The sequence below is a fragment of the Aphelocoma coerulescens genome, chromosome 1, assembly GCF_041296385.1.
Source record: "Aphelocoma coerulescens isolate FSJ_1873_10779 chromosome 1, UR_Acoe_1.0, whole genome shotgun sequence".
Classification (NCBI taxonomy): Eukaryota; Metazoa; Chordata; class Aves; order Passeriformes; family Corvidae; genus Aphelocoma; species Aphelocoma coerulescens.
In genome coordinates, this window is record NC_091013.1 from 36,810,094 (window position 1) to 36,834,634 (window position 24,541).

The 24,541-nt window shown below is 38.3% G+C and overlaps 1 protein-coding gene across 1 annotated transcript in view; it reads left to right on the forward strand.

Annotated features, from left to right (window-relative positions):
* The window catches only part of EFNB2 (ephrin B2), a 45,700-nt gene extending 21,651 nt beyond the window's left edge, over positions 1 to 24,049 (forward strand). The window contains exons 2-5 of the mRNA XM_069007465.1: positions 994 to 1,277; positions 17,639 to 17,731; positions 18,487 to 18,600; positions 20,191 to 24,049. Of these exons, the coding sequence (XP_068863566.1) occupies positions 994 to 1,277; positions 17,639 to 17,731; positions 18,487 to 18,600; positions 20,191 to 20,573 (874 nt within the window). The 3' untranslated portion in view covers positions 20,574 to 24,049. The remainder of the gene's footprint in view (positions 1 to 993; positions 1,278 to 17,638; positions 17,732 to 18,486; positions 18,601 to 20,190) is intronic.
* Positions 24,050 to 24,541: the final 492 nt, after the last annotated feature.

Here is a 24,541-nt window from a genome sequence, read left to right on the forward strand (position 1 = left end):
TTAGTGGAGAGAGAAACAAACAAACCTGCTGTGGCTTTTATCCTTGTGAGAGCACGACTCCTCATTTTGTGGATGAACCAATAATATAAGTAATTATTTATATTTTTCTTCCATGAAAAAGCGGTCATGTTTGCCTGTTAATTAATATAAGTAGGAAAGACAAAATACTATGTCTAACTGCAAATATTAAAGCTCACTGCAGGTTTGTGTAAGAACTCTTCCCATACTAAGAAAATAAGCACACTGTTTTTCACTACTAGCACAAAAAAATCAAAAAAGAGCTAAAATAATGACAGTAATGGTGGAATTTATGAAGAGAAACATTGTAGTGGAGTGGTCATGCTGTCTTGGATATAACTCTTTTCCCAGAATCATGTGTGGTCCATGGATCAGGTAGATCTCTGTCCATCCCAGGTCTGTAAGCATGGTCCTGGTGAATGACTGATGTTCCTTTGTGTTACACTAGTAATATCAATCAGCATCTTAATATATTCTTAAAAATCTTTTAAGTTTTTTCCTGTCCCCCATGGCTGTTCAAGGGGGTTGAAAGATTATTTTTATCATTCTCCCATGTCCAAAATTAGCAAAATATGTGCAAGAATAGCAGAAATATTAGCAAAACAGAAAAACAGGTTCATGGCCCACCAGGTATTGTATTAGCTGCTCTGCATGGCTAAATGCAGTGGAAGAAACAGCATTGCCTGACAGAGAGAGATGTAAAATCTGCTAGAATGCCCAAAACTGGGATAAGGACTATAATACTCAATTGATCTATAATTTCCAAGATCTAAATAAACATCTTGTTGATAATGAATCAAGCCCAAGCTATTAAGATTTGGTTTGCTCAGTCTGTCATTTTGGTTTTGGAAACTGTGTTTATTCCTGTCTGTTCACGGCAGTTGTTACTTTCCTGAATGAGATTTTATCAAGTGTCTCACATTTTACCTCTTCTTCTCTTTCCCCCAACCCCCCTTTTTTTTTCCTTCCTTTTAGATTCCTTCCTGGACAAGGATTGGTACTATATCCACAGATAGGAGACAAACTGGATATTATATGCCCAAAGGTGGACTCTAAAACTATTGGCCAATATGAATATTATAAAGTCTACATGGTTGATAAAGACCAAGCAGATAGCTGTGCTATTAAAAAGGACAATACACCTCTACTTAACTGTGCCAAGCCAGATCAAGATGTTAAGTTTACCATCAAGTTTCAAGAATTCAGTCCTAATCTCTGGGGCCTGGAATTTCAGAAGAACAAAGATTATTACGTCATATGTAAGTTCAAAATTTCAGTTGTTCTTTCTTTTAAATATAGTTGTTCATTGTTTTGTATGCTGTCTTGTACATTATAAGCAAACTAAGACGAATACGAATGGGTTTGTATTTTTTTATCTGAAAACAATTTCTTGCCAGCATATTTTTAATATTGTTCCTGATTTCCAAAGGGTCTCTGTCTTTTTCCTTGGTTTGTGTAAACCACATTAGATTGTACCTCTGTGCCTGTGAAAGGCTTCTTTTTTCTTGTGCACAGTATTGTGTCCTGTATTTGCATTAGAAGTTGTTTGCAGCTGGACTGTGACACGTTTCCTGCTCACAGCCCTGCTGACGTGCCTTGCTGTTGGCCTTGTTCTTGGGTTCTCTTATGCCAGGAGTAGGAGTACGGTGACCCAGCTGGTCTGAGATGAGGCATCCTATGTCACATGGCTAGCCATTGCTGCAAGTGGTCCAGGGACTCTCACAGGATGCATCTTTTGGGCACTTTGGTGCCAATTTTGTCAGAGTAGTTTCCTCACAAGGGTTACTGGTAAAGGCCTTTAATTGAACATGCTTTTCCTCAAAACAGATCTACTATGTTCATACAGTAGGTAGGAGAGTTCTTGGGTAAAACCTAGGCTAGCAAGGTCTTGAATTTCATCCTTTTTCATGGTCCTGGCCTGCAAAACAAATGTGCATGGCACAGGCCTCTGTGCAGCAATACAAACTTTGTGTGAGTTTCTGATCAGGGATTTATGGCTGAAAGCAAGTCTGGAGGTAGCCACTGTGTTCAGTGACTCAAATTACTTATGATGTGTAAAGTTAATGATGTAAATCAGGAGTTAGCATAAGCTGAGACCTCAGCAATACAACAACAATTTACATTAGTTTAGGTTTTGTCATTTTAATACTATGCCCTGTGTATCTCATTTAGCCCCATGGGCACTTTTGAAGTCTTGAGCAAATATCAACAGTTATTAGGTGATGGAACAAATTCTGCAAAGACTTGGCTTTTCTGCAATTACAAGGAAGTTAGATACTTGTGTGTTTTATTTCACAGAATCATAGAATAAGTTGGGTTGGAAGGGACCTTTAAAGGTCATCTAGTCCAAGCCCCATTCAATGTGCTGGGACAGCTTCAACTAGATCAGTTTGCTCAGAGGTCTTTTCCCAGGTATGGAGCATCTATCACCCCTCTAGGTAACCTGTTCCAGTGTTTCACAACGCTTATTGTAAAAAATTTATTCACTGTATGTGGTCTAAATCTACTCTCTTTTAGTTTAAGACCATTAACCCATGTCCTATCACAGCAGGTCCTGCTGAAAAATTAGACCCCAAACACATTTCTGCCACCTTCTTGAAAACTGGAGGATTGATAACTGTTTCATGTAATGTCTGCCTGTGTAATTATTTCTTAACTTCTGATTTAAAAATATTAGCAATTTAAAAAGTGCTCTTATGAAGTACTTTTAAAATGGAAATGAAAATTAATTCAATATAAATTAATGCTCACTTCTCAGTTATATCCATAATGGTACGTGATAATGTATGAAACAGGTTGTATGTCACAGAAACTTAAGTTAGAATTCACTGCATCATTAATACTAATTACTAATTTTAGAAATTACTGAGTAAGAGTTACAGGAGATACAAACCACAGTTTTTTGGTTTTAAAGATTGCTTAATATAGGCACTTTCTCTGTTTAGTGAGGGGGTGTGAAAAATGTGATCCCACTTAAACAATAAAAACTTTGACAAACTTCCCACTGAAATCCAGTGAGATATTTGCGAGGGTGAAAGCGACAAAACTACATGTTGAGAGATAGTTATCTGTAACTCCAGTGAAAAAGTGTAGCATAAAAATCACCATGCTCAAATATTTGGCTTAAATGAGGAAATGTGCTCATTATTAAGTGCTGCTTTTAAAAACATCCACAGAAGGCCAACTGTAGTGGAACAAATGGCACTGTTACAATTATTACTTGAAAATTATGGGCACAAGTGGAGCTTTCTGATACACTGTCAGTTCTGTCATATCTATGTCATGGATTTACCCAGAGAATTATTAAGTACGTCTCATTTTCATTAGTTTTGTATAATTATTTCATTATAGCAATAAGACATAATAGACATTGCATTTCCTGGAAGCTTAACAGCATAACTTAGTTGAAAGAACTTACTCAGCCTTCAGTCTAATGCCTCAAAAATTATGCTGGCCTAGCAGTAATACTGGAGTGCCCTAGGGTATTACTTTTCCTACTCATTGTGGCATAAACAACTGGCTAACTTACCACTCCATTGCTAGCATAGTGACTGAGCTTCAGCAAGGGTACCCATACATTTTAATAGGCTAGACAAAAAAGTACCCCACCCTTGAAAACCCAGCCATCCTGAAGCTGAAATCCTCACTTTCCTTTTATTCAAGGGGAAAACAATAAACTCAGTGATGTTGGTCTCAGAAGCAGAAAGAAGGGTAGAAAACTAGGCCAGTGCTCAGCTGGGACACCATTTTAGAGAGTACTGGAGCTAGACAGGCTTTTAACAGTTTGTATTAAAAAGCTCATGACACAGCCTTGTCAATGCAAGTTCTGGTAGTCAGAACATGTGCTGTCATTTTTATAAGTAATAAAATGCATCTTAGTCATGTACACAAATCAGGCTTTAAATTGTTTGCATACATCCCTGTTCACAGACCTGTAATTCTTTCTTTTCCTTCCTTCCTTCCTTCCTTCCTTCCTTCCTTCCTTCCTTCCTTCCTTCCTTCCTTGAGTTTTGTCTTGCTTGTTTTGTTGGGTTTTTTGAGGGGGTGGAAAAGCTGTGAAATGAAGGCAATGATGCATTTTATGTGCCAGCTTTTGATTTTGAAGTATTTTAGGATCTTGCGTTCCCTCAACTAAGTGGCATCAAACAAACCTAACACAAGAGCTTACTGAGCTCAGCATCTTTGCAGTGCTTGCTGTGGCTGCACCTACAGCCTAATCTCACGCTGTTTATGCTGGCAGGCTGTTGTCAGCCCTTTAAATGTTTTGTGCATCATCATGTACCTTTATCATCTTGCCATTATTTGAAAACAGAGTTTGTTTTTCTCATGTAATAGTATGTGGTTTGTGGAGCTGTATTAAACAGTAAAATGTCTATTCATATTAGGGGGGTTAGTCATTTTGGGATGAGGAATTGCAACACAGGATGAAGCAGCTTCCTGAGCCCTTTAGAGACATGTGATTGCACAGGAATTTTTCAAGCCATCATTTTTATATCATCCAGATGTATTCATGATAGGTATAGCAGAAGGACATCTTTTCTATTCAGTGCTTCCCTAAGCCTAAGCACATAAAATCTTCTCATTCCACAATTCCCTATTTTTAAAAAGTAAAAGTGTGGGTAAGTTTCTCATATCTGTTTTTGCATTTAGTGGTACTTTAATAAATAAATAAAAAAAAAAGTAACCCATTTCTTGGCAAGATATTCCTCAATATGAGTATCAGTATCCAAAGAGTTAATTCTGTGAACAGCAATAATTGGAAAGACGATACTGAATGGTATTGTGAAAGTGAATAAATGATGTAACAGAGTGTCCTTGCTTTTCTCTTCTTTGCTATCATCAATTTTTCGTTCCTCGGAAATGAATAGATTCATTTTCCTACAGTTACCTGATTTCTTTTCAGCAGAACTGGAGAAGGTCAAATGTACTTGAGATCTAAGAAGTATTAATGTTTGATTATCCTAAAATATGCGACTATTTAGCTAACATATCATAAGTCTCTAGGGAAATCCTTAATCAGATGCATGAAGGAAGATACATCATGCCCAAAAACATAAATATCTATGTGAAGGGCAAACTTGGGCAGAAGGATGTGAAGATTTGCAACTCTGATGTTTGCATTAAAAAGTCTTTTTATGTCTTTGTACGGTTAGGGAATAAAGTATAATTTTCTGCTGTTGTGAGTTGCTCAGAACAAGCAATGAATATCTTCTCAATACTGAGGAGATACTCGGTACTTGATCTGCAAGTACTTGGGTCATGGTGTCGCTGCTTCAGTACCTCTCTCAGATGCAGATTCTTGTTTGTGAGAGAGACATGTTAGCATAGTTCAAGTGCATATAATACACCAAAGATGTTTACTTTTGGTGAACAGGAATCGTCCTGAACCCTTCCACATGAAACTTGGCCTTTAGTCAGAGGGCACAGAGAGCCCGGTGATACACTGGGTTTGTGCTGAGGGAGCACCAGGGGAAGCCTGTGAGAAGCTATGCCAGAGGGAAGGGAGCAGTGCCAGAGGGAAGGGAGTAGTGCTGCCTGCCTCCAAGCCACCGTCAAGCTCCTTAGGTAGTGTAGCCAAGCAAGCACGTATTTCACAACATCTCTTCTTTTGTGTAAGTAAAGTGAATTTTATGGGCTGACATCATCAACATTAAAAAATAAGTCACCTGCAATGAGATCTTCACCTGTTCCGAATTTGTAACAGAGTGACTTGAGACTTGGGAAGGGGCTACAGAACGGTTCTCTGAAAGATTCCTCTATAAGGCTTGCTCTGCCTGGACCTCATTAGCTGAGCTTGCTGAGCTAATGATGCTCATTGGCTTTGACGTTGGCAAAATTGAATATGCAGCTTTCCTTAAATGTTTTTTTGTCAACTTTTTTTCAAGCGATTCACTTACATAATTGGCTTCTGGCTTAAATTAAAAAACATATATGTATATATATTTGATCCCTGACTGATTTAAAGGTTTATACTGGCTAGTAGCACTATATTTTGGATAACTGCTTTAATAGTACTGTGGCTTTTAAAATCAAAACAGTCATTCTGAAACTTTAGCATTAGCTGTGTTTGAAAAAATCACAAGGCTTTTTATGTTTTCACTTTGTCATTCTGTTACAATTAAAGGGCAATAACTGTCTGAGGAAGAACATATTAAAGGACAATATAGATTGTGCCCTGAAATATGGCCCAGCTGGGAAGAATAAATCTCTTTGCGTGGCCAAATAGATTTACATTAAAATGTTATTTTAGTATTCTGGCCAGTTTAAGTGCTGGCTAATCTGTCTGGCTGAGCATTCTGAAAACATTCTGAGGCAGATTTCAGCCTGCAGCCCCCTGCAACCACCAAATCACCTAGTGAAAGCTGCCCAAAAGGAAACAGTAAACAGGTTTTTCTTTGTTAATGCCAAACTAGCCAAAATGGGAACAAATACTGTATCAGAAATTCAGTTCCTTTATCTTTGCAACAAAGATGTTTTTCCTGGTTTTTGTTAAAGACTCTGTGATCCAGAAATCTACTGTTACTTTTTTTGTTTTGTTTTGTTTTGTGGTGGTGGTGGTGGTGATGGTGTTAATGAAAGCCAGTGCGATAATAGCCACTCTGATTCCATTTGTACAAAGATCAGATTTTTTTCTTTCCTTTCTCTTCCTCCTTCCTAGAAAATGAGATAAATAATTTCTCCTTAGTGTAAAGTGATATCCAGAGGTCAGTCTTTGACTTTGCTGAAGAGTCTTTTAAGGGATGTGTCAGCAATACCACTTAGCTCTTGTTGAATGAAATATAAATACAGCTTATACAAATAATATTATTAGAGGGAAAAATCACTGTCTGTGCAGCTTCAGATTTCTAACAGAGTCTAAGACCTGCAGGATTAATGGAGTCATGGTCCTTTGGGGTTTTGTCCCAGACCACACAGGTCTTGTAAGAGAATAAGGCTATTTTATATTGATGGACTGTGTTCATATTCGGTGCCATTACCTAGGCAATACCAATCGTTTATCTCCTTTAAAGTAGACAGAGATAGTTCAGCAGGAAATCTGTTATTATGTCGCTATTCCTAAGGGAGGGAAATGAAAGATAGGAATGCTCAGTTTGTTAATTGATGGCATGTTGTGAAAAAAATACAGTTATCTTCCCCCGCACCCCTGCAAGTATTCCAAATAGATATGGAATCAGATGAAAATGAAGAATAATTTTTCAGACAGGAAGAAAAAATTATTCAGGAAATACCCATGAATTGAATAGGTTTTAAAATTTCATAGGAAGCTCTTTAATAGTTTTAGTCACTATTTTTATAACTCGCTTTTATAGTTCCTCAGAAACAGTTTATAAATACAGGAAATATAGTACCTTCACAAAGAAAGATACAATATTCTCCTTTAGAAGTCTTTATATATGTAGTATTTGTAGTGCTTTGCAAAAAAAAGCTTAAACCCTGATCTTCTCTAAAATGTGTATGTTCTTAGATTTGCATAAACATCCTTAACAGGACTAAATGCAGAAGATTGTGTTGCGTGTGTATTTTATCCTTTCTGTTCGGGATATGAGTAACTGTTTAAATCGAGGGGGTGTGTATTGAAAAGACATGCCATGTTATGATGAAAGCATGAAGAAAGTATCTGTCTAAACTGAAGATTGAGAGTGCACTACCACACTGAAACACATTTATTTTGTACGTAAGTTCAGTGATGATCATTTAGCTCATCAAATGGAATAATTAGTCTTTATAGAGTTGCTTGTATCATATGTGTTACATATTGCAGTATTTTAAGTCCTAAAATAAAAGATGAGGAGCTACATAAGGATTTATGAGGGCTTTAATGAAACTCGTTTTAAAGACTTGAAATTGTTTGCCTCATTATAGTCTTTACATAGCTGGGATGGGGGGAAATGTACTTTTGTCTGAGAACTGCATTAGCTAAAACAAAAGGTTGGAATGGCTGAAAACCAGGGTTAAATGTCAGTTTGGATTTTCTTTCCTGACTTCAGTCAATCCTGGAAACCTTGGACAAAGAATATTTCAGGATTTATTTCTGATAAATCAGACTATAAAACTAAGACCTAATGGGCAGTCTTCCAGTTTCTTTTTTTCGGTCCCAAGGAAATCATGCAAATATTTCTGGGAGTAAAAGCAGGATTAGGCTTAAGGTAGTCTTAGCTGTTCTTGGAGAAGAGTCCGTATTAAGCTGATAATGCTGGTTTTTAAAAGCATGTTCAGATCTTTGTTAGCATGATTTATCTGTTTTCTGTTCAGTAAATGAAGACACCAAAAATCACTAAACCACAGCAGCAGAGCAGTCCTTATGTGCTTACTGGGCTGCTGTGAGAGAAACAGAATTCTGAATCCAAATCCTGCCAGGAAAAGTTAAAATGATTTGTTTTTCAAGTATTTCATGTTAGCACATAAATGCATCCGACCACAACAGCACAGCCAATTGCAGAATCCCAGAATGGTTTGGTTTGGATGGCAGCTCTGGAACTCATTGAGTCCCCTGCTCAGACCTTTGCTCAAGCAGGCCCACCTGCAGCCAGTTGCCCAAAACCGTGTCCAGCTGAGTTTTGAGTATCCCCAGGGGTAAAGCCCCTTCTTCTGTACAGGTGCTGCAGTTCCTTCATCATCTTCATGAGCATTTACTGGACTTGCTCCTGTAAGTCCATGTCTGTCTTGTACTGGGGAGCCTGTGACTGCACCCAGCACTGCAGGTGTGGCCTCACCAGTGCAGAGTGTGGTGTGGAAATATCACCTCCCCAAACCAGCTGCCGCTGCTCTGACAGATTGAGCCCAAGAGCTTTGCCATGAGGGCATGTTGCTGCCTCATGGTCAACTTGGTGTCCACCAGGACCCTTAGAGCCTTTTTGCAGAGCTGCCTTCCATGTGTTTGGCCCTAGCCTGTGCTGAAGCTTGATTCCACATGCCATCCAGAGGCTGCCACAGCAGATTTGGTAGCACAATCAAGACATTAGCAAAATAATTCACATTGCAAAAGGGAAAAAAAATCCAACTAAATAATGTTACACTGTTAAAACACCAGTGAACTTTTAAAATCTCTATGAATATAAGTATTAAAAGTATGAGTTCACTTGTCTAGTTGTGACTTTTCAAAATTCCAAACATTGGCAGATTAACATATCCCACTGGAGTTTCATAAAATGAACCAAGATGTGCCTACGTGATGATTTCTAAAGCAGCTAAACCTCTTAATTTCTTAATGGAAAGTATTTGAACAGGAGGTCCTGTAGAACCATGGAAATTCAGATTGCTTCATTTCTGCAATGTTTCCTCATTAAGCTTTACTTTGTGGGTATTTTACAGCTCTAAACACAAACATAAGCATACTGCAGTCAAAACAGTGCTTAACTTCTGATCATCTTTGCCAAGTGTACAGTCATCCAATAGTATCATAATTGATCTCAGTACTAAGGTGCCAAACTCTGTGTTGCTGAAGGATAGTTAGATGATGTAAATAGCTTTTTGTGTTTTGCAATAAAGCACACTTTTGTTGTGCTACATGTAAAAGCAGGAGATGAAGGTATTCTTTTATTGAAGCAAACATGTGGAAAATTGCTCTAGATTGTTATAGTACAGAGCATCTCCCCTGAAAGGAATGAGGTTCATCTACAGGGCAAAGTCTGACTGTGGCACTTTATTGGGGTTACTCCTAGACTCTGTGTGGTCAAAGCAAATAACATCATGTCCATCTAAACTGTTATAACCATGAGACTGGCACATTTTCTCCTCTATAGTGTTATATTCTAAACTGTCACTAGGCATTAACTCAGTCACTGGTGAAGTCCTACCACCTAGAGATGAACTCTGCCTCAGAATGATGTTTTCCACTTCAGTGCTACTCGTATAGCAATTACTGGGTCATTAATATCATTGCATGCAATTAGTGACAGTGGAATGAGCAAGAGGTTTGTTATTTATTTAATATGAACTTTCACTATAACCCTTTCTTATCCAAGTGTCCACAGACAAAAATACAGAGAGATTTTTAAGGCAGGTGAACATCCTTGTAAAGTTGAATTTGTAAGATACAGAAAGTGGGTCCTCATTTAATGTTAAAGCTTCTGTTTTTGTTTCCAGCAAGCCCTCTTGTCATTAGCAACAATCAGTGTAACTTGAATGCTAACTAATTTTATTAGTTCTGTTCAGCTGAACTGTTAAGCAAAGCTTGCTGTGGTAGTGGGAGACGCTTCTCCGCATCCATGAGAGGCTTTTGTGAGTAGCATGCTGGGAGAAAGGATAAACTTGCATAAAATACCTGTTGTGAATGGTGAAGCCAACTAACTAGTAATCTGTTTTAGATGCATACTTTCAGATATACACTAAGTACATCATAATTAGTGGGCCTACATCTGCCACAGTTACTTCAGCACTCACAAATATATAATTTGTTTATGTAAACTAGAAGCAACCATGTGTGCAGTGGATCATTATCTGACAACATTTCTCAGAGTATGTGAAATATGGAACTGAAATTCTTTTAGAAATGCTTAACTGTAATGAAAGACTCAAATTGTCGCTCACAGTGGTACAGTATTTAGATGCTTCTCTGGTTTGTTTTTATATAATCTCTAAATCATTCCAAGGGAATTTTGTAAAGGGGCACTTGACAGCGGTGAAGCAAGTAGGATTTTGTTATGGGTGGGTGGAACCTGTGACCTTCAGTAATGGATAATAATTCAGCAAATAGTTTACTGTTCAGTACACTTCAGCTGTGGTGTTCCTTAACCCAGTGAGAAAGTGGTGGTGTTTTTAAAATGATAGGCAGAAGTAAACAGTCAGAATTCACAGCTTTTTTTGATGTTTTCCAGCTCTCTCACTGTCTCTTTTTCCCTTTATGGAAAGACTTTGTTGACATAAATGGCTTTTTTTTTTACCACGTATATTTTTCTTATATGGTGCCTTGCCTCCCTGGAATTAATAAAATCATTCTGAATGTAGGAAATTTTACAACTCTCTTCCTATTTTGTGCTGTTGGATGACATGAGATGTGGGATGGAGAGTGTGGATTTCCAGAGATGTCCCTGGAATGGTACAGCTGGTACATACCAAAGTATGTTACAGTACAGAATTGATTGGCTCTGTCTTGATTGCGTCCTCCACGTTGCACCCTCAAAAAACCATTGAAACAGTAATAGAATCTGTCCCTCTCTTAACATATGAATACAAGTGGAGACTTTTATGGGGAATTATATAAATACCCTTGTATCATGAATCCCATCTAAGTACCACAAGTCACGCTATTCACAGCTGGACAAGATACACTTTAGAGCAGTGGTTAGAAAAGTGAATCATGAAGTTTCACTGCAGAGCCTTTGCTTCTTCCTGGCAAGAAGAGGCCTGTTCTTTATTTCACTTTATTTTGTTCAGGTTTTAGCTTGACTGGAGGGGGCATTACTGCTTACTTGCTGTGCAGAATATAATTTGTGGATCCTGTTTAGATATAAATCCTGAGACATGCAGTATAGGTCTTAATTTATGAAACAGGAATGCAAAGTGAAAAAGAAGACTAGAGAATTCTTGTCCTTTTCTGCACATTGAAGTTCTGTCTCGTGTGGATAGAGGGGGAAAAGGCTGGCATCAGGAGTATTTATAAACACTCCCTAAGCCTTAGCTTAAGTAAAAAAATCTATCTTAATTTGAAACAATGTGTGGAATAAGAGAGAATGAGAGTTTCTGAATGGTTTTTAGGTTGAGAAGCTCCTCAAAATTCTGCTGCCACCTTGACTTTGCAAGTAGGGCAAATGAAAAAACAGACATGTTAGAAAAAAGCAAAATTATTGGTAAGCTGTTTTTATACATTTTTCTTTATAGTCTTGGTGTCCTAAATTGTATTAGTTGAGCAAATTCAGCAGGTTTTGAGTTTTTTGGGGGGTTTTTTTAGGATCATTTCTTTGTCTCTACAAGATCAGTAGAAAGTTGTGATTTTATTGTCTGTTATAAAAACACAGTCAACACATAACAGCACTCCATTCAACTATTTGTAATGCACTTAAGTTTTAGCACTTGTGGTCCAGGTTTGGGACTGCTGATGGTTAAATTTCAGAAGACAATTTAATTTTTTTTTAAAGCAAAGGTTTCAGAGTCAATCTTATTTTTTGTCACTACAAGAAAAGGTAAACCATTAGTTGCTAGTATTTGAAATTAGTGTACTTCTCTTCCCTCTAAACATTCTTCAGCTCACTCAGCGTAATGTGTGCCAAACTACCTGTTCTTTGGTGAGTGGCCTGAACAACTTCTTTTGGTTGTTTCAGATCTCCATGCAGATCTGGCATTGTTACCAGGGTGCTGAATTTAATTTCATTTAATTAAAACACTCTTTCTATTACCTCAGCTACCTTGTTCTTTCGTCCATGGCTGTTCTAGAAACAGCCTCCCTGTTGTGATCAGAGATTTATGGTTTTGCAGTGTGTGATTTCTGGTGTTCTTAAACCTCTCCCATAAATTATCTAAATTTATAGAAAAGAAGAATTATTTATTCAATGCTTTACTAAGAGTATCATTAAAAGGACCAAAAGCAGATGAAAAGAGTCAGAGCACAATGATGCCTGTCCAAAATAGTGTTCTATTACTTGATAAAATAAAAAACCCTCAAAAACTTTACATGCACTTTGTAATCCTGAGAGTGCTTGTGAGATCAAGCTCAGCTTTGCTTTAAGAATAACTTCTTACTGTTGGATCTAAAGCTTGTGTGGATTTTTGCTGCTGTTTTTTCACTCTGTTTCTAAGCACAGCAGGGGAAAAGTGGAAGTAGGTAGTGTTATTTGATTTTATTTTATTCTGATTTTGAGAAATCTATTTTCTGATGTGGTATTCAAGTAGTACTTAATGAATAAAAACTGTGAAAATCACTACTATTGGATAGTACTGATCTGCCCCTCGAAAACCTGTAATTCTCAATTTGCTGTTAACAGATCCACATCAGCAGCAATTAATTCTTCATGACCTCATCAGTGATGTGTCTTTAATACATTGCCAAATGACTTTTATTGTCCAGCACACTAAGGAGGGACAAAATCAATTTTGCCCTTGCCCATCAGTTGACATCGCTCATTCATTCCTATAGTCTGTGTTTTAAAGTCCATTTAGTTTTCACAGGAAAATTAAATAAGATGGTCATCCTTTCTCTCGTCAGCTATGCAGTCCATTTCATATTCAAGCACTAGAAATAGATGTGTTTTAAAGTTGTGTTGGTTCAAAGCATATGGTATTTAATTTGCAAATAGGTAATGTTTTTCATAATCCTAAAACATGAAACTGTGGGTAATAATAGCAGCAGAATTAAGAGGCTGAGATTTTTGTCTGCGGGTGTTTTAAGTAATTGTGGTGGCATTTTTTCATTTTGTAGTGTGTGTTTTTAGGAGTGAAGGAAGTTGAATTTTTGTGGCTGTGCCTTCATTTCTAATCTCTTTGTGAATGAAAAGCTATATACAGGCACAAATCCAGCAGCTTAATTCTCCGTCTGATTAGAGCAATGTTACCAACCTGATAGGTTGAAAACAGCCATGATCCATGCAGTGGCGTAGCCTCCTGGGAGGCAGAGTAATAACAATCAAATGAAGACATATTAAAATGTAATATTACTTCCTCTCCATGGGGACTGTATAAGAATCATAGCCAGGAACTATTCTTGTCAGCTGACTCTGCTATGCTCACTGAATCCCTGCCTCTGCATTTATGACTAATGCACTTTGTACAATAAACAGCACTTGTGGAGTTTTTAAAGCAAATAAATGTAAAACATTATACATTGATTTACATGAGTTCCAGGCTTTTTTGTTTGTTTGTTTCTTTGTTTGTTTCATTGGGGGTTTTGTTTGTTTTTATACAATTCATGTATTTCAAAGAAGGGGAGGCAGATCTGAATGAGGTTCTTTGGTCTGAATAATTTAATTTCTCCCTTGTGTACGGAGGAGGATATGTTAAAGCAGTATGTTACCAACCTGAAAATGTACACTAGCTTCTCTAAAGTAAGTATGTATTAGCAAGACTCTTAACCATAATTTCATAACATATAAGTGTTTTCTGAATGTTGAAAAGCTAAACTTGCATTCCTTGTAAAATGGCAGCTGCTGTTGTATTCAAGGAATGCAGACAGTGTCTGATAAACTACTGTAAAATGGCCCAGAAGTGTACGATTTTGTTAGAAAGTCTTAAAATTAGTAGAGATTTTAGCACAATTATGTGTTTATTTTTAGGTGTGGACAAACTGTTGAATAATTTCATGTGGTTTTGACTGTAGTTATTAGTTTTGCAGTTGACACCATTGGGGCAGGACAGGTCTCAGAAAATCAGACGTATTTAACCATCAAAAGATTTAAAAATATTTTGCTACCTGTTTAGCAACATTTTACTTACTTCTAGGTTCCTGTGTGTTGCTGTATTAATACAAAGTGAAGTGTGGGATCCTGAGAACATACTAATACTAATAAGAAACTTCATATTAATAATTAGTTATATTTATTAATGTTAATATTTAAGTATTTAGTCTTCTTAGCAGAGGGCTTTGTATGGTAGCTCATGTCAGCAATTGACTTTAAAATATATCCGTATTTAGACCTTTATGTAAAAAAAACTTGTCCTTTTTTATATAAATATATATAAGAATAAATTGGATGGAAGGTTTAAAATCTGATTATATAAACACACTGGAGAGTAACATTTCCATTTTAGACACCAGAAACTTGTGTTATGTTTTTGTTTAAATCCAAAACTCCTATCAGGGGCACTTTTTTTTTCCTTTTTTTTTTCTTTTTCTTTTTTTTAATATCCTCTCAGTGTGAGCAGAGCTGCAGGTGCTGGGTCACTTTCCCGCAGAGGTGTGAGTGCAGTGGAGGAGCTAACATGACAGTCAGTGGGTGTAATTTTCATTTGAAGATCAATATAGAAAGGCTGCAGCAAGTGTTTGAGGAATAGTTTGTACTCGCTCCCTTGTTTGACTTCTGCACACTGCACTGTCAAGGGGCATTAGCAGTATGAAACTGTGTTTTCTCTGCTGTCCCAGGTTACTTCTTTTTCTCCATGCAGCTTTCCAAAGCTTAAAACGATGTGTTTAAAGCTATCCACTTTCTTCCTGGTACACTAGGGATACGCAAGGTTGCATTTTGAAAGTCTTAATGAATTTTGAAAAATAATTTCCTCTGGTGGCCTTGGGTAATTGTCAGTTTAATTACAGGAGAAGCTGAGAAGGAAACTTTGCTTTGTCACTGAAATGCTCCTCTTTGAAAATTCCCTATTCCTCAGGACGTAGCAGTCTGTACTCTGAGCCACAATGTAGGCTTTCCTAAAATCCCTTGAAGAACTGTGGAAAAAGTGAATACTTCTGCAAATTCATTCATCTGACATCAAAGCTATGAAAGCATTCTTTTAGCAAGCAAGTGAGGCAGATTGCGCTGGCGTAGGCACACAACCAGACTCATTGTACGTCTGGGTCTTCTCATTTGGAGACTGTATTTGAAGTAATTTTGCATTCTTTTCTGCCATCTTACTTTCTGAGGTCAGACTGCATCCTCTGCATCCTATTGAGGTCTCCTGCTCTGTGGGTTAAGTGGATAGGCCTTTAAAGAATAAAAAGGCATTGATGTTCAGAAGAAGCAGCTTTCTATTCAATTAAAATCAAGTAGAAGGTGTTTAAGGAGATGTGATTCCCTTCAGCTCGATTTAAAAAAGAATCAAATAACAAAAAACCACAAGAGAAAGTCAGTGTTTTTTATTTGTACGTTCAGTTGGTGCTCAGCTTTGGTATTTCTATTTACTGCTTTTTTTCTCTGTGTCCTTGTGCTGGTACATTGGCAAATAGATCATAAAAAACACTTTCAGCAAAGACACATTTGATTTATGTCCAGGATGGGTTCTTGGTATTGATTTTTTTTTTCCCCTCTGGAAAAAAAAACAAAAGAAAACAAAACTATATGTCTCCATTATTTTCCGAGCCTGGCAATGCAGTGGCACATTTCAGATCAGCTTTTATCTCAAATTACTCAACGTGCTCTTTGTATTTTGAAAAGTCTTTTTGCCATACAGCTATTGTCATGTTTTTACAGGGGGGAGGGAACAAGAGGAGGAATTGGGAGTGACAACGTATGAGGAGAAGGGAATTTTTGGAAAAGAAAGCACAGTTTGGGAAGTTTGTATGGTGGCTGTAATTCTAGTTGGTCACAAAAGAGTCAGAAGTGGAACAAAAACAAGAAGCAGATCAAAGGCTAGGAAGCAGGGTTCAGCGGTATGGGGTTTATATCTTTACAGCTAGAGAGAAGATTAGAGCAAGAAAAATACTGCCATGGGGGTAGGAAGACATTGTGAAGGAAAAAGGAAATATACATAGACTGCATTTGAAAGAAAATCCCCAAGGAAGGTGAAAGAGAAGGAGCGAGAATTAAAAACAAAGACCTGAAGAGCGTAAAGCCTACAAACTGAAAGGAGAGGGGCAGAGGGAGGCATGTGCTGCTTAAGCAGCTCACCGCTGCCGCGGCAGGCAGTGAGCTCCCTTACATCCCATTTTCCATTTGTTTTCTCCAGTTGGTGGCCCACTGCTGGTGCCTGTGCATGCACCCGCTCATAAGTCTGTTTTGGGCCTTGGATAAACAGCTCCAAGAAATGACAGTGAAATTTCCATCCCCAGGACAGCCAGGGTAGGAAAACCCCCAGTGCATTCCCAGCAGAGTGAATCCAGAGCCTGCCACTGGCAGTTGTGCCCTGCTCGTGGCGGCCAGTAGCCAGTGCAGTGCAGTGGCCGCAATGCCTGCTGCCAAGGAGCTGCCAAATAATTTTCCAGCAGCTGTTTTGCAACCAACAGCTGGCTGTGGCAGCAGCGGCGCACCCATGCACCGTGATTCAGTGTTGTGGATTCCCCCAGGGAGGGGTGCTTTGCACTCACATCGCATGGCAGTGTCAGCCGGCGCCCGGATCGCGTGGCTCCAGCTGGCACCTAGATAAGCAAGAACAATATCAGCACAGGGGAAAGCACCCTGTTGTTTGTATGAGCTAAAAGGTTTCCGTGAGAATAGAGCGTATTCCCCTTTGCCACCCACCCCTGCAGAGGCTCCTCAATGCTGAGAAAAGTGAGATTGTACTTTAAAATATTAAATGGTTTTCCAATCAGTTCAGAATCTTAGCTTTCACCTGGGTCTTTTGTATGCGTTCACTTCTTCCAGCAGGAGATTTGTAATAGAGGAAGCAGGTGTAACATGGTGATTATAAAGATATTGTTGGGAGGGGAAAAAAAAAGGGTGATTTTTCAGTGCTTTTCTCCTCTGAGCCTGCCAGAGCTTCCTTTTCAGCTAACTCTATCACCTTTTTAGCAAGATGGTGTGTTTTTGTCCAAGTAAGTCAGTCAGTCAATTGTGCATAGGAAAATAAAAGGTTGCTGGGTAAATTTGAAACCTTGATAATACATTCCTCCATTTGTATATATTGTACAGCTTACCAGTGTATTCATTCCTTTGGCTTTCAACATTTCACAACTTTCCATAGGTCAGCCTGAGCAACAAGAACAGGTTCTGGTAGATTGAAAGATCCCTGCTTTCAGACACTCATGTTCACATCACTTTGCCTGTTGATTTCCTGATTTTTATTTATTTTTATTTTTATTTATTTTTCTTTTATTTTTAATCAGCAACATCAAATGGGTCTTTGGAGGGCCTGGATAACCAGGAGGGAGGGGTGTGCCAGACAAAAACCATGAAGATCCTCATGAAAGTTGGACAAGGTAAAGACCATCTGCTGTTTCATGAAATCACTTTGATCCGTCTCAATGTCTTTTTTAGTTTTCAGGCTTCTTTTAGCAGTGTAGAGCAGAGAGCCAGTCGAGTCTAGTGTGGTCATTCCTCCCTTACAGTCTGAAAGCAAAGCCTATTTTCTCTTCCTCAGCTACTGACAGATTTCTACAGAAGGAGGGTTAGCATAATAAGATCTCTTCATTGGAGAGATCCCTAGAAGGAAAGGTCACCTGGGAGTAGTGTGTTTCAGTCATTTTTATTTTTATTTTAAAAACAAAAGCCACAACTCTGCTGCTCAAAATTATTTAAAATACATGAAAGGAGGGAAGCTAATATTTCTATAGTTTGCTTGTTATGAATTCTGATTACAGAGAGGTTTTTGTTCATTGTCTCTTTTCACATATAGATAACCTATTGTGCAGGAAGAAAGAATTATTCTTCTAAGTAGAAGTTGGTTTAGTAGTCAATCAACTTCCTCAGTTAAACTGAAATGTCATCTGCAAAGCTTTTCTTGCCAGTTACAGGAGACCCTATAGTTTCTGCAGATGGCCTCACAATTTAAACCTGAAATAACTAATATAACCATTTTGCTTTAAAAGGAAAATTACGTTCTTGTATCTCCCAGTTCTTTGCATAAAGGTTCTTCTGTTAAACCATTTGTTTCTCACGAGGTGCCTAGAGCCAGCTTGTAAGGCTCCGTACTGTCAAGTGCCAAAGCTGCATGAGTCGTCTTTCTCTCCCCCAGATCCCAACTCGGCAGGGCAGCCCCGGCACACGGATCCCACCAAGCGCCCTGAGCAGGAAGCTGGCACCAATGGGAAGAGTTCCACCACCAGCCCCTTTGTGAAGGACCACTCAGGTAGGTGTGGTGGGACTTTGCCCTGGAACATCTTCTCCTCCTTTGTCCCCAAATGTGTTTTATTTTTACCATTTAAGTGCCAGAAAAGCAAATGTTTTCATTGTGAGATGAAGCGAAAGCTTGTTCTGTTTGCTCCGGTGGGTAGTGTCTGGGAGCTGCACGTTCTGGTAACAGCTGCTCTCTCTCCCCTCTTCTACTCTGCTGTAGAAGTTAATTACGTCTTGTGATAATGTCACTCATTTACAGGAAAATTTTTGGATAGGACATTTGCTAAGCAGCTTAACAGTGGTCTGTGCTGCCTTACGTGTAGTACTCTGGCAGATGAACGAGTCTTTGTCTTTCTCTTCCCGCATAATACATTGTCAAGTGGTTCTCAACAGCCATTTATAAAGTTTATTTCAAGGCATCTATAATTAATGTCCTGATCTTTTAGCTGACCATATAAAGTCTAGACATGGATGGCTGGTCTTTCACCAAATGTAAAGATTTTTTTTTTTAATAATTATCTTAGCAAAATAAATAGATGATTCCAAACAAATATCTTCAGGATGCATTTCACTCATAGGGTGAACAAGAAAAAACCTAACTCTTAAGACTCAAGCTGTCCAGAAGAAAATTCAGTAGTTAGTAATGCTACAAAGCAAAACTTCTCTGACAGGTGATTCTGGGTTTCCCAAAACAGGCCACAAGCTTTCCTTGCCAGCTCTGTCACTAGTTACTGGGCTAATGAATCTTTGATACACTAAGTGGCTTCAGCTGATCCCTGCAGAGGCTTTGGAAGGAAGAGTTTAACAATTATGTGAATGTAGCATCTATATCATTTTTTCATTGTGAGTGAGCATCAAGAGAGGAAAATAGGTCCAAACTTGAAATGAAAAAGTGCCAAGTGAGCATTCACGTAATTTTTGTGACAAGTAATATGATGGTGTGATGGGCAGCAAATACTCAATAGGCTGTTCAGCACATGAGCTTTTCCTGACTACCAAATTCATGATGTTGTTTTAAGTAACTGTAAGTTAATACTAACAGGCATGCTGTAGACATTTTGCCTGTCTCCCACGCTGCCTCAAGCTCCTTAGTTTCATTTCCAAGCAAGAGGAGTCCATGTAAAGAGGCACTAAGGATGGTTTAACTTAAATCAGTGTGCAAAAGATAAAATAGCAGAGGGAACAGTGTGGCACTGAACAGTACCAGTTGTTCTGAGAATTGTCATTTCCCTGTGTTGTTTTCACTTCCAGTTCTATCCCACCCCTCCCTTGTGCCTGGGGCTGGCCGGCATCTGTTAAAAGATGCTGTGTGCATCAAAGGCTGCCTTGTCAGTGACAGTTCTCTCCGCTGATGGATGATGATGTATGAAACAGGGTGGTTTGGGAGCAACACAAAAGTGAGACCAACAGACACAAAGTCTTGTTCTATATTGATTGCTGACTTCGGCTGTTTGCATTTAGCTATCTAACAGGGTAATTGGTTTGTCAAAGTTTAGCTGTCAGTTAATTCTTCCAGTCTTGCTTACTCTACACATTTTTAAGCAACGTAAATGGGTCACAGGATGGCAATAACTTTTGTCTATTGTATTTCCGTTCTTTCCAGGATCTAGCACAGATGGCAGTAAGGCTGGGCATTCCAGTATACTGGGTTCAGAGGTGGCCTTATTTGCAGGGATTGCATCAGGGTGCATCATTTTCATCGTCATCATCATCACTTTGGTGGTTCTTTTGTTGAAGTACCGGAGAAGACACAGGAAGCATTCCCCGCAACACACGACAACTCTATCACTTAGTACATTAGCCACCCCAAAGCGCAGTGGCAACAACAATGGTTCTGAGCCCAGTGACATTATCATTCCTCTAAGGACTGCAGACAGTGTCTTTTGCCCCCACTATGAAAAGGTCAGCGGCGACTATGGACATCCGGTGTACATAGTTCAAGAGATGCCTCCTCAGAGTCCAGCAAACATTTATTACAAGGTCTGAGAAACACACAACCAGCTCTGTGGTACAGTTGAGTCATAGAGGAAACTCACTGGTCAAATGCTTTCTGTTGGGGTTTGTGATGACGCCTTGTGCACTAGCATTGACTTAAGCACAGGGGGGAGAAGGCACAGCTCTTTCTCCAGGAACCGACGCGAGCTGGACAGCTTACCTAGTCTGTAGAATTCCTATCTCGGTGAATAAGTATTCACTAAAAGCTGGAAGACTTTTATGTAGAAGATGCCCATTCTGATTGCTGTACTCTTGTTACATTCATCATCCTCAAAGCCATGTGCTGTGGGCGTTCAGGCATGTACAAAAGCCAAGGGAAGATGGAGCAATCCGTGGATGTTAATAGCTCTAGGCATCCTGGGAAGGTGCTCTAGGATATATCAAGCTTGAAATGCAATCTTCTGACTTTCGTGTGTCTCTCTCAGTGCGTACTGGATTTGTCACACAGACCTTGGTGTCTAAGTAAGACTCGTTAAAGTTCTCTTGCTTTTAGTCCGTCACTGTTCCATTTGTTTCTGTTATCCGGGGCTCTGCCATCCTTCACATAAGATTTCCTTTCACTCCACCTCCTGAATCACTAATGGAACATTAATGTTTGGAGATCCGCACTCCATCCATCTGCTACAGCAGCCTCACTCGAATGGGTAATGCATTTATAAAAATTGTGTTTGATAGTAAGGAGCCTTCCAGCCAAAAAGTTAGGCTGTCAACAAAGTCAAGAGCAGGACTGGGTGGTGGAGGGAAGGGCTGATTGAAGTTTGCAGTTGAATATTGCTGCCTCAAAAGTAGAAACTGGGAAGAAAAAAAAATACATTTAGGTAGCACAGCACTTTGGTATGCTAAGTTTTAAGAGGCAAGTAGGAAACACAAGAACATGCGCAGTGTTTTATGGCTGCATTTGAAGGAATTCATGGTTATCAAATACCAGTGTGCAGAAAAAAATAGTACCTTCAATACAGTAGAACAAAGGGGTATTGTTAGTAAGTGAACAAGCCTGGAGAAGACAAGACAATAGCAGGCCGCTGAGGATATATTAGGGCAGGGCTGTTGTGGTACTGGTAATAAAATACACAGCTTTGAAGCTGTAGCAAAAATGTAGTCTGCTTTGGATGACTTTTAAGCAGACTCAGCTGCTATACTATCACATTATACTAAACACAGGGAAAGCATTTAAGAAAACAACAGAGAGCCAAATGACCAAGATGATTATAAGCCAGTGGGTCAAATGAGCTATAATTCTATCACTGGTAAAGTTGTGGAAAAAAACCCAAAAAAAACCACAAAACCTTGCTCATCTCTAAAAGTAAGGCAGAATCTCTTTGTGACTGACCCTTTTGGCACTTTGGCTTATCGTAGTGCTGTCCCTGCACAGTGAGTGTAGGTACTGACTGACACAGCCGTTCATTGGTGCTCTGTTGCAAAGTTAAAGCACATATGGCAAACCTCTGGCAGTCCGTAAGAGTAAAATAAATTATGACACTGAGATGGAGAAGCAAAATATGTCTTATTTATAATAGGTGTATAGAACACAAGGGATATAAAGTGAGAGTTTTTCTTTTGTTCATTCTTTCTTACTTTTGGTTTGGTTTTTTTTTTAACTAATATATATTTTGAGATTGCACAGAATCTACACCAGAAGATGTGAAATTCATTTGCGGCAATTACATAGTCTTAACTTGTCATCATTTTACATATATATATATGTGTGTGTGTGTCTATGTATATACACACATACATAAGTCTATATATGCATACCTATGCATATATATGTATGCATATGCGCACATTTTTTTTAAAAAAAAACCCTACTTCTGGAAAAAAAAAAAATCAGCCATCCAAAACCACCAGTGGGAGCATAGTTAAAAAAAAGAAAAATTCCAAAGCATCTTGTAAGAGAAAAGTAGAAAATACAAGGTCCAAAAAATCAGGAATTCAGTGTTACTGCATCACATATTTAACAGCAACAAGATGTGCCGGCATTTATTTTCTGTGTTGTGTTTTCCCTTGCCTTACAGGCTGATGTGTTCTGTAGATTTTGTTGAGATTTGTAGAGGGGGGTTTCAGATTAAAGTTTTCTCTCTAGCGTGGCTATTCCCCTAATGCTCCCACCCTGGGGAGGAAATAAAAAAACTCTACTTTTATATGTGCTATGCAAATAGACATTTCTAACATAGTCATGTTACTATGGTAACACTTTGCTTTCTGATTTGGAAAGAAAATGTAGCAACAGCATTTTAGGGTTCTCAGACCTCCGGTGAGCACCTGCAAAAAAAAAAAAAAAAAAAGAAAAAAAAAGAAAAAAAAAGAAAATAAAAAAATCAGTCATAGAAATGATCACTCTCTTTGTTTTCTGAACCTGAAGATAACGTTGGGATGTTGGCCCAAAAGAGAGAAACGAAAAACAAAAAAAATTCCAACCCATGGTTCTGTGGAAGGTTACCATGGTGACTAACTACAGTACATATGTAATTCTTTTCAACAACCCTTCTTTTCTATGAATCCATCCATACAAGGTTCTCTTGTAAGTCATTAAGATTTTATTTTGGGGGAGGGGGAGAAAGGGAAGAGATGGGCTTACTGAGCCTTATTTTTATTAAATCATATCTACGCTTCATCAGTTGGCTACATTCTAGTTACATACTAAACTGTGAAAAAAAAAATCAGACTAATTGCTCAAGAGCAACCTGCAACCAATTGAAAAAAAGAAAATGTACTGTGCGTCTGTTTTGTGTCTGGTGCAGAATTATGACAATCTACCAACTGTTCCTTTCTTTGACGTTGGTCCAGCTTTGAAAAGTTACTGTAAATGCCTTGCTTGTATGATCATCCCTAGTCACCCGAATTGGAATTTGCACCATCATGTCTAAGTGAAGATGCTGTAAATAGGTTCAGATTTACTGTATATGGATTTGGGGTGTTACAGTAGCCTTATTCACATTTTTAAATAATAAAAATACCCACATGAAAACAAGACAAAAAAGGCTTTTCTTAACCAGATTGTGTATATAGAGCAATGTTGGTTTTTTATAAAGTCTGAGCAAGATGTTTTGTATAAAATTTGAATTTTGCAATGTATTTAGCTACAGCTTGTTTAAAGGCAGTGTCATTCCCCTTTGCACTGTATTGAGGAAAAAATTATATAAAAGGTTGCCAAATTGCCGCATATTTGTGCTGAAATTGTGTACCATGAATATTTATTTAAGAATTTCTTTGTCCAGTTTGTAAGTAACACAGTATTATGCTTGAGTTATAAATAATTTCTTCTTTCTTTTTCTTTTTTTTTAATTTTATTTTTTGTTTTTGTTTGTTTGTTTCATTCTGTATTAAGACTAGCCGGTAATAAGTTTGAAATCTGCTTTAGTTCCACATTGCAATTAGTTCCCAGAAAATGAAAATTATGAAAATCACATTCCACGTCTGTTTCAAACTGAATTTGTTCTTAAAAAAATAAAATATTTTTTTCCTATGGAAAACTTGCCTTCTAAGTACTTTCTTCTTTAGTTTTGCAATTTTTTTCTTTATTAAAATATGAAAATAAATAAGAAAGTCACCAAACTGGTCTGCCTGCCTGCCTGCCTCCCTCCCCCCTCTCTCCAACCTGACTGCTAGCGTTTTATAGGAAATCTCCTTAGAGTACACTGACTTCTGTTAACCTACTTCTTTCAGATTCTCTCTTCCACATATCAGCAGATTTTAGAAAACACCTGGGCATCTTATGTCCTTGGAAGTCAGTGAACTGCAATCAGATGCAGTAGCCAGGTTTCTTGGATTATCTTGGAGTTGAGAGTATAACCACAAAAATAATTCCCAGACATTATGGGGTGGACTTACTCTGAGCAGAATCAGAGAAAAAAATTATCTGAAGTCTTCTGGGCACTGTTGTTGTCACTGCTTCTCCTGAGGAGGGGAAGTGGTGAGCCTGGGATGACAGGGTTGAGCAAGAAGGGACAGGAGATGGA